The following is a 17,748-nucleotide window of genomic DNA, read 5'->3' as shown; positions in this document are numbered from 1 at the left end:
AGCTGAAAAATCTCTGGGTAGGGTGAGGCTAAGTGTGTGATCATCACAACTTTTGTGAGGCTTATATTGCCTTCTGATTTCCTCCACAGCCTGTACTAGTGTCAGGGTTTTTCTGAACAAAAAGGGGTTGGGCCATCTTTCAAATGGGGACAAATAGAATGTGATATATACAGCACAGTGTACGGTGTATGGGAGGTCCAAAATAAGTAGCGTACAGTGTGATGTGTGGTCCAGATAATGCAGGTTATGTATAGTGTAGCATATGCACTATACTCGGGAGGTCTCCAGCTCATCTCTACCAAGGACAGCAAGCTCTGCAGTCAGGGACGAGTTGACTTGTCCTGCTGAGAGCTCCTGGTCTGTATGTCTTTCCGCACCATGGTAAATGCAGGCAATAGATGCATCTCTCGCACAGTGCCTCCCACTTCTCCATCACAGTAACTTTTGTAGATTACATTTGGGAATTGACTGGGCTACTGACTTGCAGTGTGACATAACAGAGGGAATGAATTATCAACTCCTGCGCAGGCATACTATTAGGCAAACACTGCAGTGAAATATTATAAACCTCCTGGCATACATAGAGGCATGCCCAAAAAGGATATTATATTACTTTCATATAGCCATAATGTCCAAACCAAAAACAGTGCCACATGATTGCGCCAGCACTGCTTGCATTTACGTGCAGTTTACAGGGCCAAGCAGGGTCGGCAGAGGCAAGGACAGGAGTGCGAGTTAAACTCTACTTCAGCCACTTGAAGGTCTTTAGCTTGGGAGGTGGCGTCTGGTGGCCATCTTCCTCTCCTTCATTTCCCAGAAATTCGTTGAGAGGTCAGGTAATCTTGGCAGACCCCTCCACACATTTTCTGAAGTAGAATTTCAGGAAGGACCTCAGCTCTGTGACATTTCAGGGCTTTGGCCAAATGGCAACGGCTGCCAACTGCTTGGGGTCGGTAGCCACGTCTTCATTTAGCAGAGAGTACATGCCCCAGATAGTTGACAGATAACTGACAGAACTGACACTTCTCCAGGCAAAGTCTCAGCTCTTCTTCATGAAGCCACACTTTCTCTGAGCTGGAATTGAGGGGAGCCTTTGTGGAAATGCCTTCTACTTGAATCAGCACTACAGGAGAGGGGCCTGTCCCCTTTCTTCACATGAATTTCCCCACTTGCCTGCACAACTTCTCAAGATGCTCCCTCTCCTGAGGCCCTACCGGCACAGCAGCCTCTCCTCTCTAAGCTCCCCAGAAACTCTCCTTACTCAAAAGGCCAGCTACCAGTCCTGGATGGCAAATCACCCTGACACACCAACTCCTGGGATCTCCCCTTCATTCCCCAGAGTTTAGTTTCCTGGCTACGCTTCCGCCTCGAGTACCTGCCAGTTTTGATGGGTGGGGCTAAAGTCTGGCTGCTGAGGCAGCAAATTAGCATCCTCTATTCTACTCCCTCTGCATCCCTCTCCTGCACTGTCCAATCCAGTGGCAGGGGACAGAAGGATAAATTGCAATGTGGTCATAAATGCCCAGGCTCTGTGACTTAGCATTAAAGAGTCCGCCAGCTAGGGCTACACCAGGAGAGCAGAATCAACAAAAAATGCCACTATTTTTCTGTGGTAGCAGTGATTTGTTGATGTGTCTCCCATACCATAGGACCAGTTTACCAACATTTTCTTCTTATCTTCACAGATTGATCCACATTTTGCATTAGTACATGACCGAGTTACAGATTTTCATAAAACAGAAACAAAACAGAAAAATAGGTTTACATATTTGATATTTAAGCAGTTATCCATTCACAGCAAGTGTATCAGTTACATGGCACAAATCTTACTTCTCAGGTGAAAGGAGAGACTTGACATTAATGTTAAGCCAGACGGTAGGAAACAGAAAAAAGAAAGAAGAAGGAGAATCATCTGGGGGGGGGGGGGTCCCCCTCATTTACACACCCCAGTCACTCTATGGTCAAATGTTTTGCCTTTACCCAGACCGCCCAAATCTTTTCAAACTTTTTGGGACAGTTTCTGCCCAGATATGTTAACTTATAAAATGGCAATGCCGCATTTACTAAAGATTGCCATAGTTATTTAGTAGGTGCAGCAGGCTGGTTCCATTGCAATAGTATCGCTTTCCTGGCGTAGAATGTGGTGTAAAAAATAAATAGCTTTTTCCCCCCCAGGGGATTTCCAGAAAGTCACAAACACCCAGCAGGAGAGGAATCGGGCTATAGGGGACTGTTAGTTTCCCCACCATGTTGATGTCAGTTAGGACATCCCTCCAGAAAGCGACCACCCCTGGGCAAGACCAAATCATATGAAAGAAGTCCGCCCCATCCGCCCCACACCTGGGACAGTCTGCCGTACGGTCAGGATAAATTTTCATCAGGCGTGCTGGGGAATAGTATGCCCGGTGAATAAATTTCAATTGTATAAATCTGTCCTTTGCCGAGACCACCAGAGGTAAGTATTGCTGGATGCCCTCTTCCAAATCATCACTTGCTAACTCCGGGATATCATTTTGCCAGAGGTCAAATAGCTTAGAAATTCTAGATGTGTCAAGAGTGGCTAGAATATTATATAAAGTAGATAATGTTTTTACAGCATCAGGGGACCTAAGCTCAACTTCCATCACCGACATGTCCAGGACCACCTGAGAGGGGAATTGAGAGTGGAAGGCATGTCTTAGTTGGAGATACCTAAAGAACATATGATTCCGTAGGCCACGCTCTCTCTTGAGAATGTCAAAAGAGAGCAATTGTCCTTGAGAGATTATGTCCCCTAATGCTACTATCCCATATCTGGCCCAGGCCACCGGATCAGGGATGGTACGAAAGTGGGGGAGACAAGGATTTCCCCACAGGGGGGATGTCGGGGACCACACATCTGGTCCAACCAACTGTTTGTCAACGGCATCCCATACTCTAAGCGTTGTCTTCATAGGAAGGGTTATCTTTGGATTAGATCTGGGACCCCTGTGAATCAGATTTCTTAGTTCCGTATAGGAACCCAGGATTGCCGCCTCTAAAGAAAAAGCGGGGTTAGCTGGGTCTTCCGAAAGCCACCACTTGACAGTCACCAGGACTGCAGCTCAGTAGTATTTTATGAGACAAGGTAACGCCAGTCCCCCTAATGTACAAGGTAATTGAAGTGTCGTTTTTGCTATTCTAGGGATCTTTCCATTCCAAACAAAGGAGGTAATAAATCCATCTAGTTTACTAAAGAAGCTTTTTGGTATGGGCACAGGGGTCTGATGAAAAAGATAGGTGAATTTAGGCAAAATTTACATCTTTACTAAATTAGCCCTGCCCACTGGAGTTAGGGGCAAGGATTTCCATGTGGTGCATTTTTGGGATAGCTGATTAACTACTGGAGTGAGGTTCTGAGGAATATACTGCTTCAGGTCTCGGTGTATCTCCACTCCCAGATATCTAAATTGGGAGACTCTACGCAGCTGCCCATCCACACTCGTGGGACCAGCCCGAGAGTGTAGAGGGAATAAAACCGACTTCCCCCAGTTTACACATATTCCGGAGAAGCGTCCAAACTTGTTAATAACAGCGAGAGCTTCCTGTAGTGAGTCCCTGTCGTCTCTAAATACAGCAAGGTGTCATCTGCGTTTAATGACACCTTGTCCTGCAATGATCCCCTGGAAATCCCTCTAATCTTAGTCGTGGAGCGAAGGAGAGGCGCCATGGGTTCAATAGCCAGTGCAAAGAGGCCCAGTGAAAGAGGGCACCCCTGCCTAGTTCCCCTTTTTAAAGGAAAGGACTGGGAGAGGACTGTACCGGTACGTACTCTAGCTGTCGGGGATTTGTATATTGCTCGGACCCAGGAGACAAAGACCGGGCCAAACCCAAATTTGAGGAGGACCCCCCAGAGATAGGCCCACTCTACGGAGTCAAAGGCCTTCTCCGCGTCGAGGGAGGCCACTACTTCTTCCTCTCCTTCTTCATCTCCAGAGGTCAGGACCGTATACAACCTACGAATATTGATATCAGTCCCCTTACCTGGCATGAAGCCAGATTGGTCGTCATGGATTAGGGAAAGTATCACTTCAATCAATCGTCTGGCAAGAATTTTAGTCAGTACTTTTGCATCTGAGTTGAGAAGGGAAATGGGTCGGTAAGAAGAGCATAATTGAGGGTCCTTTCCAGGCTTGGGGATCACAACTATAATGGCTTGCGCCATAGACGGTGGGAGATCATCACCTGACAAGGTCTTTGAGAACACGTCGTGCATTTTGGTGGCCACCTCATCCATGTACCTTTTATAGAATTCAGGGGGGAGTCCGTCTATCCCGGGGGTCTTCCCAGTTTGCATGGAGCTCACTGCACGTTGGACCTCCTCTATTGTGATTGGGGCCTGTAACTTTTCCCTTGCCTCAGCAGTGAGGGAAGGGAGCTCCACCTCATTCAGGAACTCAGTTAGTTCCACAGATGAGTATTGCGCTCTGGAGGAGTATAGCGTCTTATAGAAGTCGGCAAAGCACAGATTTATAGCAACAGGGTCCGTCACCAAAGCACCATCATTTTTGCGTATACTGGCAATGGTTGAGGTCGGGGATTGCTCTTTAGAGATCCAGGCCAGTAGCCTGCCTGCTTTTTCCCCTTGTTCAAAGATTTTCTGCGTTTGAGCTAATTGTCTTTTATTTGCCTTAGCCACTCTAAGCAACATCAATTTACAATAAGCTACCTTCATATCTTGGGCTACTATAGGATTAGCGGTAAGGGAGAACTGGGATTCTAAGTCTCAGGCCTTAGCTTCTGCTTCTTCCAAAGTGATCCCATCATTCCTCCTTTCTCGGGCTATAGATGAAAGATAGCAACCCCTTACATAGGCCTTAAAAGCATCCCAGACCATCCCACCCATGGAGGTGTTAGTGTTTGTTGCCCAATACTCCTTAATAGCTTTAGCCATTTCTATTTCTATAGTGGGGTGTTCAATCCAATACCTGGATAAGCGCCAGATCCTATCTGCCTGGGGGGTATTGGAGTGTAGCATACATAACATGGGGGAAGGATCCGAGATACCCCGAGGGAGCATCTCAATATTTGTGATTTTGGGCAGCACGTTGCACTGGCATAGAGCAAATCTATACGGGATAATGTGTTGTGGGACATAGAATGGCATGTGTACAAGCGATCTAACGGATGCTTCCACCTCCACACATCCTCCAGTCCAAAGACCTCAGCCCACCGGGAGAGAACGGACTCTGACGCCGAGTCAGGGGACAGTTTATCAAGGGACGGATTCGGGGGATATTAAAGTCCCCCGCTAGAATCACATTATCCGTATGGAATTGGGCAACTAAGGTAGTCAATTTATGTAGTAGGGAAATGTTAGCAGGAGGCAGCAAGTATAGGCACATCAGTACCATTTCTATCATATCTATTTTAGCATGTAGCAACACATATCGACCCTCCGGGTCTGTAACAATGTCTAGAGGCTCAAAGTTAAGAGATTTGTGCACCAGCACACTGACCCCCCTGGCATAGCTAGTATGCGTATCATGGTAGTGGTGGCCTACCCATGGTCTCTTCAGACCCATTATCTTCCCGCCTACCAGATGAGTCTCTTGGAGGATGCAGATATGTGGAACATATTAACCACTTGACCACTGGGCACTTAAACCCCCTTCCTAACCAGACCAATTTTCAGCTTTCAGTGCTCTCACATTTTGAATGACAATTACTCAGTCATACAACACTGTACCCATATGACAGTTTTGTCCCCTTTTTTTCACACAAATAGAGCTTTCTTTTGGTGGTATTTAATCACCGTTGGGTTTTTTATTTTTTGCGCTATAAAAAAAAAAGGACTGAAAATTTGGTAAAAAAATGAATTTTTCTTTGTTTCTGTTGTAAAATTCAGCAAATTAGTAATTTTTCTTTGTAAATTTTAGCCAACATTTATACTGCTACATATCTTTGGTAAAAATAAGTACAACTTTGTGTATATTATTTGGTCTTTGTGAATGTTAGAGAGTCCAAAAGCTATGGTGCCATTATCTGAAAATTGATCACACCTGAAGTACTGACGGCCTATCTTTTTCTTGAGACCCTAACATGCCAGAAAAGTACAAATATCCCCCAAATGACCCCCTTTTGGAAAGAAGACATTCCAAGGTATTTGAAAAGATGCATGGTGAGTTTTTTTGAAATTGTCATCTTTTCCCACAATTCTTTGCAAAATCAAGATTTTTTTTTCTTTTTTTTTTTTTTCACAAAATTGTTATATTAGAAGGTTATTTCTCACACACAGCATATGCATACAACAAATTACACCCCAAAACACATTCTGCTATTACTCCCGAGTATGGCAATACCACATGTGTGAGACGTTTACACAGCATGGCCACATACAGAGACCCAACATGCAGGGAGCACCTCCAGGCGTTCTGGAGCACCCAGGCCAATTCTGACATTTCTCTCCTACATGTAAAAATAATCATTTATTTACTAGAAAATTACATAGAACCCCAAAACATTATATATATATATTTTTTTAGCAAAGACCCTAGAGAATACAATGGCGGTTGTTGCAACTTTTCATCTTGCACGGTATTTGTGCAGAAATTTTTCGAACGCGTTTTTTTGGGAAAAAAACAGTTTTGTGTTTTAAAAAAAAACAAAACAGTAAAGTTAGCCCAATGTTTTTGCTTAATGTGAAAGATGAAGTTATGCCGAGTAAATAGATACCTAACATGTCACCCTTCAAAATGGCACACGCTCGTGGAATAGTGCCAAACTTCGCTACTTAAAAATCTCTATAGGTGACGCTTTAAAATTTTTTACTGGTTACATGTTTTGAGTTACAGAGGAGGTCTAGGGCCAAAATTATTGCTCTCGCTCTAAGGTTCACAGTGATACCTCACATGTGTGGTTTGAACACAGTTTTCATATGTGGGCGGGACTTACGTATGGGTTCGCTTCTGCATGCGAGCACACGGACAGGGGCGCTTTAAAAATTTTTTTTTTTTTTTTATTGTTCATTTTACTTTATTTTAGTTTGACACTTCACCCCCCCAAAAAAAATTTTTGATCACTTTTATTTCTATTACAAGGAATGTAAACATCCTTGTAATAGGAATATGGCATGACAGGTCCTCTTTACAGTGAGATATGGGGTGAATAAGACCTCACATCTCACCTCTAGGCTGGGAAGCCTGAAAAAAAAAAAAAAACGATCCTGGCTTCGATCGTAGCGGTGAGTCGGTAGAAGCACCAGAGGGTGGCGGGAAGGGGGGGCGTCCCCTCTCGCCTCCCATAAGAATGATCAAGCAGTGGAACAGCCGCTATGATCATTCTTATGGTGTAGGAAATTGCCGGCTGAAAAAGCTGATATCTGAATGATGCCTGTAGCTGCAGGCATAATTCAGATATCCCTGCTCAAAGTCAAGGACGTCATATGACGGCGGGCGTGAACTGGTTAAAAATTGCGGGGTATTGCAGAGTAGTGCAGGGTATATTGCAGAGTATATTGCAGAGTAGTGCAGGGTATATTGCAGAGTAGTGCAGGGTATATTGCAGAGTATTGCAGGGTATATTGCAGAGTATATTGCAGAATATTGCAGAGTATTGCCGGGTATATTGCAGAGTATTGCCGGGTATATTGCAGAGTAGTGCGGGGTATATTGCAGAGTAGTGCGGGGTATATTGCAGAGTAGTGCGGGGTATATTGCAGAGTAGTGCGGGGTATATTGCAGAGTAGTGCGGGGTATATTGCAGAGTAGTGCGGGGTATATTGCAGAGTAGTGCGGGGTATATTGCAGAGTAGTGCGGGGTATATTGCAGAGTAGTGCGGGGTATATTGCAGAGTAGTGCGGGGTATATTGCAGAGTAGTGCGGGGTATATTGCAGAGTAGTGCAGGGTATATTGCAGAGTAGTGCAGGGTATATTGCAGGGCATATTGCAGAGTATTGCAGGGCATATTGCAGAGTATATTGCAGGGATGGCTGAGCATGGAGGGATGGATGGATGTGACTGCAATTGTCACTGAGCACCGCTGTGGGCACTACACATGCAGCCCACAGCGGTGCTGTCATCCATCCCTCCCCCTCTCCTCCCGCACTGTACCGATCGGTACAGAGAGGGGAGGGAGCAACCGGCGTCATGAGATGACGCCGGACAGAGCGATCACATGGTAAACGGCCGCGATCAGTGGCCGTTTACCGTGATCCGTCATGCGCCGGGTCCTCTGGACCCGGCGGTCACGGAAGTTCTCGGGTGCGTGCCCCAGGGGGCGCGCGAGAGCAGGATTCTGGGAGGACGTCCATGGACGTTCACCCAGAACTAGCCGACCGCGCTGCAGACGTCTTTCGGCTATGGCCCGGTCGGCAAGTGGTTAAGGTAGTTGAAGACCAGGGAGCGTTTAATCTTTTGGTTAAGCCCCCTGACATTCCAGGATAACATTTTTATCGGGGCCATATCTCTGGAGGCCAAATGGGACTACCGTGCATCCCGGTCTTCAAGAATGTACCAATAGATAACACATTTAACTGCTTAATGGCAGGATTAAAGCATCTGTTGCAATAAATCTGTATATAATACCAGACATGTGAACAAATAATAAGTAAACCATAACGACAAAAGAAAAGGAAAACAAAACAACCCTCCCATCCCACCCCACACCCCGATACTGTAAAACCACGAGGTGTCTGATTACCCAAACCAAACATAGTGGAACTCAAAATTAGGAGAACACTCCTTGGGGGGCAGTGTGTAACAAACGGCACACCTAGGACACCAGTCTTAACTTGAATTGCAGGAATTCCTTATCAGCATCGGTAGGCAGCATAACACTAAAATTATTTAAAACAGGAACAAGGCAAATGGTGAAGTGTGAGCTGCACTTTTACGCTTAGAATACTCTAAGGGCACATTCTTAGTTACAATATGAAAGAAACATCAAACCCCATGGGCCTAGAGTCTCCATGTGTATTCTAACGCGTGTCCAGTCTCGTACATGTCCAATAACAGACGAAAAGATTCCAGTAGGCCCATATAGCAAGGGGAATTGGCTGAGGTAGGAATCAAAAGGGGCATTCCACCACAGCCCCCCCCCCCCCGGTATAGGTGCAGCTGAACATATCCCCCCCCCCACCAGGCTCCGGGTGAGGCCACAGACAGGAGAAGTACAAGGTCACCATGTTGAGGACAGGGAGAAATGCGGGAGGGTGGGGGCACAAGGCAGACATATCACACCGGTGAATAATATCCAGCAGCCCCCCCTCCGCCACCAAAAAAGGTACATGTAGGTGCAACAGCATGAAATGGCCCTCCTATTCCAGAAGCCCCAATCCAGACCCGGCAAGCATTAAAACTCGGGAGCAATGCATGAGCACAGCAGACACCGGGTCTCCAGAACCATCACATGTGTGTGTGTGTGTGTGGGGGGGGGGGGGGACAGAAGGGGGGGGGGGGAAACCAAGGTCTTCATGCTCATCACTGGACACTTCCGAGGACAAACAGGAACACTAACAGGAGACAGCACCAAAAGAGACTCATCGGGGTCTGCAGCTTCACCGTCAATCACTCTGAGACGCGCAGGGAACATCATACTGTATTTGAGCCCCTTGGCTCGCAGCTGGGCTTTGACCGGATCAAATGTTCTGCGTTGCCTCTGTGTCTCCACCGAGTAGTCCGGGAATAACATAATCTTTGCGTTTTCAAATCTCAGTTCTTCCAGTTTTCTTGCCTCTCGCAGGACAAGATCTCTATCTTTAAAGTTTAACAGGCGAAAGATAAACATACGTGGGGGGGCACCTGGTGGGCCCGGAGCAGACGGCATTCTGTGAGTCCGCTCGACCGCAAAGTGTTGGGAGAATGGTGCCTGAGGGAGGAGTGTGCGTAGAAGATGCTCTGTATAAGCCTCCGGATCTCTCCCCTCAACTCCCTCAGGAAGGCCCACCATTCGCAGATTGTTCCTGCGATTTCTATTCTCCTGATCTTCAGCGCGGGATTCCAGTACTTTCACTTTCATCTGCAGCGTGCGGAGGGAGACTGTGTGTTCATGGACGGTATCTTCAGTCTCCCCCACCCTCCGCTCCGCCTCAGTTAGTCTCTCTCTGTGTCTGTCCATATCCCTCCAGATAAGCCCCATCTCGAGCTGCATTTGCTCGATTTTTGTGGTTAGGGTAGTTTGGCAGCCTGTGATGGCTTGCATTAGCGCCTGGAACTGATCAGGTTCAAGCGGAGATGACGTGGCCTGCTCCGATGGGGCCGCCATCTTGGATTGTGCCGACCCGCGTGTGTCCCTGACCCGCGGTGGGGTTGCAGGCGCCTGATTCCGCTTCTTATGGGGACCGTGACTTCCCCTTCGCATGCCCAGCTCTCTCCTCAGCAATATGTGCGTGAGAGAGGAGTCCTAAGACCCATTCCGCCGGATTTTATGCCTACCAGATGCGGAGCTCTCTCTTCCCACGTCCTATCTGGTCGCCATCTTGACCACGCCCCAATTAAATGCATCTCACTAGGTGAAATACTTTAGCCCTAAATCAGTGATCTTCACTGTGCAGCCCTGCATGGAGCCTAGTTGCCAACACCTGGGAGGGGTGCATTTGTTAGAGGACATCTATGCAAGGGACTGTTGTCCTTCCAAGGTGGAGCTTCGCTACACTATAAATGTAACAAAAGATTATATCTGCACAATTACACTATAACTGCATACTCTTTCTGGGTACACAATGTGAGTGACAACACTAGAGGGTACAGACATTGAAGCAACTTACCTGCAAAAATTTGTGGGAATGACAACAGCATAGCCAACAGAAGTCCCTCCCAAACAGCTACCAAGTTCATGGAATAGACCATGTGCCATTGACTCGAGAGGTAAGACAATCAGAAACAAGCTCATAAAGGTCCCAATGGATGGCTACAAAATAAGCAATGCAAAACAGTAAGTGACTGTATCAACAAATGCCATGAATCCTCATCTAATTTCAGTATTTTGCAGTGATGAACTCATTGAACTACTATACTGATAACAGGAAGGAAGTCACTGTACAACTCATACTGTATGATTTTATGCAGTTGCAGTGTGCAAATGGCATGGAAAAGGCATATAAAAAGGAAAGAACCCAGGTAGCACATTTAATAATCTGCTCACACTTCTACAAAGTATTACACACTTTCACAGAGGAAAACAGAACATCTGCTTAAAAGATTATAGTGGAAAAGGATTCTAAATGATCAGAATTCATTTATAATCAAGCACAGTCACACTATTCAAAACTGCACAATATACTCAAAAGAGGGAGCGTAGTGCATATTCCTGATTAGGGTTGTCCCGATACCACTTTTTTAGGACCGAGTACAAGTACCGATACTTTTTTTCAATTACTCGCCGATACCGATTACCGATACTTTTTTTTTAATGTCACGTGACAGTTTTTTTTTTGCTATTTTTTTGGGGGGAGGGTGAACGTTGTATGTGTGTGTTTTTTTGTTTTTTTTTTACAATTTTTATTTTTTACAATAATATTTTTTTATTCTTTATTGTTTTTTTTTTTTTTAATCAGCCCTTTTGGGGGGCTTTGGTGAGATATCAGGGGTCTTAACAGACCTCTGATATCTCCCCCTTGAGACAGAGAAAGAGACCGAGGATAGAGATTCCCCAGTCCCTTTCTCTGCAGCGTCAGCTGCACTGAGAATGAATGGAGAGAAGACAGCGGCTTCTCTCCATTCATAAACTGACACATCGTAATCACAGGAGATTACAATGTTTCAGTTATGTGAATGGACAGAGTCAGCTGACTCTATCCATACACAAAGGAAGAAGGGGGAGGACGGAGGAACTGAGGGGGAGAACGGAGGGGACAGATAAGGAAAGAGGAATGCAGGGGACAGATAAGGAGAGAGGAAGGAGGGGGAGAACGGAGGGGGACAGATAAGGAGAGAGGAACGGAGGGGGAGAACGGAGGGGACAGATAAAGAGAGAGGAACGGAGGTGGAGAACGGAGGGGGACAGATAAGGAGAGAGGAATGCAGGGGACAGCGGAGAGGCACAGAGGAACGGAGGGGGCATGGAGGAGGATGCAGTGACAGTCAGTGGTGACCGATCACCGCTGTATGTCACTAAAGCTGGTGAAAGGCGCTGGGGGAGAATCTTGTAACTCCCCCACGTGCCGATCACAGCTGTCCTCTAGGTATCGGGGGAGGCATCGGGAGCATTTGCCCGAGTACAAGTACTTGGGCAAATGCTCGGTATCGGTGCCCATACCGATACTAGTATCGGTATCGGGACAACCCTATTCCTGATACAGTGCAGCTTAGTGTTAGGAGTAGAAAAGGTGATCCAGATATCTGAATACACCCAGCTGCTCACAATTAAATTAGATTTGTGAGTATTATGCCAGTGGCATTGCTAGGGGGGGTGTGGACCGCACCTGGGAGACACCTGCCAGAGGGATGACACCTATCAGTAGGGACACCGCTTAAACAACACCAGCAGCACTATCATCCACGTATCTTGCTGACTCGCCGTTTGTCTGGGTTGCCCCTGTCCTGCTGTCTCACACAGCAGAGCAGACTGAAGCCGAAGCTGCCTACCCCTCCAGGGGAGGTCTACATGTACACAGAATGGAGAAAGGAACACTGCTGTGCATGCTGAGCCAAGGTCTGTACTGTACTCTATTGTAGATGGAGGAGGGGTACAGAGTGTGTACTGAGGGAGGGAGGGGGGTCTGTACTTAGTGTAAGGGAGTGTTTGTACTTAGTGGAGGGGTGTCTGTACTCAGTTGAGGGGGGGGGTCTATACTGAGGGAGGGTGGTCTGTACTTAGTGGAGAGGGGGGTCTAGACTGAGGGAGGGGGGTAGTCTAGACTTAGGGGAGAGGGGTCTGTACTGAGGAAGGCGGGTGGTCTAGACCAATGTTTCTCAACTCCAGTCCTCAAGGCGCCCCAACAGGTCATGTTTTGAGGATTTCCCTCAGATGAAATGACTGTGGTAATTACTAAGGCAATGAAACTGATCAAATCACCTGTGCAAAATAATGGAAGGCTAAAAACATGACCTGTTGGGGCGCCTTGAGGACTGGAGTTGAGAAACACTGGTCTAGACTTACTGGAGAGGGGGTCTATACTGAGGGGGAACTATAGTTGGTAGAGAAGGGGGGCAACACCATGTTTTACCGCACCAGGTGACACCAACCCTAGTGACGCCACTGTGTTATGTTAAACTGAATGTTGCAGCTTCTGTGGGTGCCAACTTTAAAATCTCAATTCTTTGGTATTGCTGAGCAAAGCTAAAGCAATAGCTCATGCATCGGATTCAGCACATGGATTGCAGACACATAAACTGCCTGTACAAATCTAAACGTGGACAAACCTGTTTTTTCTAGAACATATACTGTAGTGTAAACTTCCCTTACACTGTAAGTATTATTTGTGTTTTTTTACAAAGTGCAAATATTCCAACTGCAATTTTATACTATATATTTACACCAGTTAAAAGGGTTAGTTCACCTTTACAAGAAAACTGCCTATACAGGTAAGGGGTGTTTGTAGATGAAAAACTGTGCAGCTCTGACTAAAGTTGAATAATGCCCTTGCTACAGGCCATTTACTTACCTCACGAAGCCTGACTGGAATACTCCCAGGATGTTGCTAGGATGTTGTTAAAGAGGAGCTCCAGTCGTTTCTATGTTTATTAAAAGCCAGCAGCTACAAAAAGTGTATCTGCTTACTTTTAATAATCACACACCTGTCCAACAATCCAGCGATGTGCTCACCCGAGCCATTGCTCATCTCCCTCTTCTCTCCCCGGCGCTGACATTTCTACTGTGGGCACCCAGCTGTGACAGCTTGCGGCTTCATAGCCAGATGCGCACTGCACATGCGCGAGTCACGCTGCGTGTCCTGAATGGTTCGGCAGTCATCTGGGACCTGGGACTCTGCCCCCCCCCCCCCCCCCCAAAAAAAAGTACATGCCAAAAGTGGCGGGGGGGGGGGGGGGGGGGGTGGAGTACTTAAAACCCTTTTGGGTGGAGCTCTGCTCTAAGTGAGGCCTAGTCATTACTGCTGACCTCCACCATCACAGAGGTGAGCTATTTCTCAGATTTAAACCCCCTCACGTGTATTTCTTTCCCCTGATGCAGTAGGTCTAAGCTCAGCGTTTGAGAGCTCACTCCTGTGATGGTGGAGGTGAGCAGTAAAGACTAGGTCTCACTTACCTAGCAACATCCTGGTAGTTTTCAGGTTAGGCTTTATGAGGTACATAAATGGCCTACACTTGCAGCAAGGGCATTACTCAACACTGGTCAAAGCTGCACAGTTTGTTTTTATCTACAGACGCCCAATATCTGCATAGACAATGTTTTGGTAAAGGCAAACTAACCCTTTAAGCATAGTATAGGCATATATCAACAGCATTTTTACTTGCCATTTTTAGGTGTGTTTCAGGTACTTACATATACTTTGATGGGTTCTGGGTTTTAATATTTGTTTGTGCATTAAAACATAATAAAATGTATCCCCCCCGGCCAAGGGGTTACCTACTTGCTTTATTTTTAGCTAAACCAATTTAACCTCCTGGAAAAGACAACTTAGAGGGACCAATCATCTCACAGATTGCTGCTCTGGAAGACAACTGGGGAAATGTCAGACAACAACTCGCAACAGTTTTTCACTTAAAACATGCACACATATGAAGTGGTCAGTACATGTTTTATTTTATGGCTCTACAAATTTTGAGCAGTAGAGGGCAAAATGTAAGAAAATTAGGCGGAGATTATGTGGTAAACTTGTCTCAAAAAAAAAAAAAAAAATGTATCCCTACCCCTGTTTTGCACAGATACATCTGTTCCATTGTTTATAGTTGTTCTGATTGTAAAGCTTTTTTATTTTTTTCCCCAAATAACAAATGTGTTATACATACCTGCTTTATGCAATGGTATTGCACGGGGCGGACCCGAACCTCATCTTCTGGGGTCTCCCGCTGGTGATCCTGGTACCTCCTCTTCTCCGAGAGCCCCCATAGCAAGCCGCTAGCTATGGGGGCACCCGTGTGGGCTCGAATACAAGCCGAGCTGTATGTGCCTATAGACACACAGTGCGGCTTGGCCCTGCCCCCCCCCCCCCGCTCCCTCCTCACAGGATTTGACTGATAGCAACAGAAGCCAATGGCTCTTGCTGCTGCTGAGTCTCTTGTGAAAAAAGAGAGGAGAGCTGCTGCACACAAGCACAGTGCTGGAACAAGATTGGGCTTGGGCAAATGTTTAAGGGAGGGTCTGGAGAGCGCAACTTGGAAAATGTTTTTACCTTACTGCATAAAAGAGGAGCTCCCGTCATTTTTGAGTTTATTAAAAGTCAGCAGCTAAAAAAGCTGTAGCTGCTGACTTTTAATAAACACACACTCACCAGTACTAGGATCCAGCGATGTGCTCATCGGGGCCGTCCCTTTTCTCCCTCTTCTCTCCCTGGTACTGGCACCCCAACTATAGACACCCAGCTGTGACAGCTTGTGCTGTCACAGCCGGGTGTCCACTGTGCATGTGCAAGTTGCGCTGCGCCTCCTGAATGGTCCAGCAGTCTTCTTGGACCTGTGATGTGTCCCAGAAGACTGCTGGGAGGGAGGAGCAGTGGGTACCTGTCAAAACTAGGTGCCCGCCCAAACAAAAATTGCATGCCAAATGTGGCAGGGGAGGAGTACTTAAAGCTGAACTTCCCCTTTTGGGTGGAGCTCCGCTTTAAAGATAAACCAACTTTTTTTTACCATTATAATCACTTTAATTCACACCATTCAATGTCTGAGTACATCCTTTACTCGTTGTTCATATTGCTGCTGAATGTCGTAATGTCTAAGCTACATACTAATAGAAATTGTACAATAATTATAATATATAATGTACATATTTTTCCTTACCTGCCAAGATACAGCTCCAAGAACCGTTGTTGACAGGAGACTGAAGAACACCAAACGCTCAGAAATAAGGCAAAAATGACGCATTCCTTTTGAGGCCATAACCCTATCAAGGCTGTTATCTGTTCTATGGCTGTAGTATACCTTATGGCAGTCATTCAACTTAGTGTGGAAACCCCAAAGAGTGATTAAAAAGATAATATGGCAGATTAGCCAAAAGATGCCAAAGATGGAAAAGCCAGGAATAACAAAATACCATAAATGTAGATCTTGTAATTTAAAGGCTGCTAGAATGAAAAATATTAGTTCAATCAATCCAATAGACATGACAGAAAACCTTCTGCAAATCGGGCTTCGATACAGATACGGTTTCCATCGCTCTGTGACCGAAAGACCACTAAAGTACACATCAAGAAAAGGCTCACTAATGATGCAGCAAAAAAAGCAAGATAATGCAAATGGATTGACAGGAATTTTTAACGATGGGAAAAACAGCACAGGTGTCACAACACTAAATATAACCAGGTTTAGTATTGCCAGGAAAGATTTCATTCGCAGGTCAATAACTATCAGTGCAAATGCTGTGATAAGCAAGATGATGCACAATGACTTTTGGACAAGCATGATGGTACTGGCAACGGCAAAACCAGTCAGTTCCAAAAACTCTGCTGCTGTTAGAAGTGTGGGATGGTGCCGAACACAGCCACAGATCCTCTCCACAAGCGCATACATTGCTCGAATGATTATGGAGGATATAAGCAAGTATTTTGTGGCTTCCTCTTTTACATCATACTTAAACTGGGACATATCGATAAAACAAAGCAGACCAAGAAGAAACCCAAACCACAGATTTGAAAGGCTTAAACTGGCAACTTCCATAGAAAAATAGTAGTAAAGGATGCTTGCAATGCCAAAGATGAAAAGGCCCAAGATAAATATTACCAATATTAACGTTTCAGCCGTCTGTTCCCATCTAACATAAAGACCCATACATATGGCCACTAGTAAAGTGATCCTGGCTAAAAAACCCAAATATCTGACTGATGTGTGCATGTTGACCTCTTGGTTTGCCTCTTCGAGTCGTGTCATTGCTGCATGGAGGCAGTGACTAACACAGTAACGGAGTGATCTGCACATGTAAAAATGTGGGAGCGGGATTTGCCAAAGAGATTGTATTCTTGATTTTTCATATAGAAGTTTGAAGGTGCTGCTACTTCCTTGTAATGTACATCACTGTATCAGTTAAGCTCTCATAGAGAAGGCAGGTATGCAGTCAGGGATTTCCTATTTCTTCTCTTCCATTAAACAGCCTGTAAGAATAAAAAAAGAATCAGAATTACAAATTCCATTATTTGTGTACAGCATAACATAATCTAATGCAATAAAAGCTTTGAAGTGGTATATAAAGTGTGTTACTGAATAACATTGGTATTTGCAACATTCTAAAGTACAAGGTCTGCTTACAGAATTGGTATGGCTTGGTATAGCTTTTATTCATTTTAAATGCTAGTCTATCTTCATGTGTAATAAAAAGGTAAATTGCCAATGGCTACATTGCCTACACAGAACAATACAGGTTAGAGGACTGATATTGCTGATAACGCTACAATAAAAAATCCTGGATGAGTCACTTCTTTTTACATTTTGATTTGCATACTTAAAGTGGCCGTGACAGAATGGAAAACAAAACCTGTCATTCTTTTATATGTTTTCAGAAAGTCCCTGCAATTTTTTATGTTGCACAATAATTGCAGAACTGTTGATCACAGCAATATTTTCAGGGAAAAATACACTTAAGATGAATTTCAGTGCAAGAACACAATATAATCCCCTGATTTGGTGTGTTGAGTAAATGGATACCAAATGCAGTGGGCTTCAAACCTGCATGCACCCAC

The 17,748-nt window shown here is 45.4% G+C and overlaps 1 protein-coding gene across 1 annotated transcript in view; it reads right to left on the bottom strand.

The window, feature by feature from the left end:
- The window catches only part of TMEM168 (transmembrane protein 168), a 41,786-nt gene that overhangs the window by 11,424 nt on the left and 12,614 nt on the right, over window positions 1-17,748 (bottom strand). The window contains exons 2-3 of the mRNA XM_073619887.1: window positions 15,857-17,163; window positions 10,726-10,868 (exon numbers count right to left, since the gene is read on the bottom strand). Coding sequence (XP_073475988.1) covers window positions 10,726-10,868; window positions 15,857-16,990 — 1,277 coding nt within the window. The 5' untranslated portion in view covers window positions 16,991-17,163. The remainder of the gene's footprint in view (window positions 1-10,725; window positions 10,869-15,856; window positions 17,164-17,748) is intronic.

This window comes from Aquarana catesbeiana, linkage group LG03, assembly GCF_042186555.1.
Source record: "Aquarana catesbeiana isolate 2022-GZ linkage group LG03, ASM4218655v1, whole genome shotgun sequence".
In the NCBI taxonomy this organism is placed as follows: Eukaryota; Metazoa; Chordata; class Amphibia; order Anura; family Ranidae; genus Aquarana; species Aquarana catesbeiana.
Note: the sequence above shows the minus strand (reverse complement) of the source record. Positions and strands in the feature narration are given on the sequence as shown.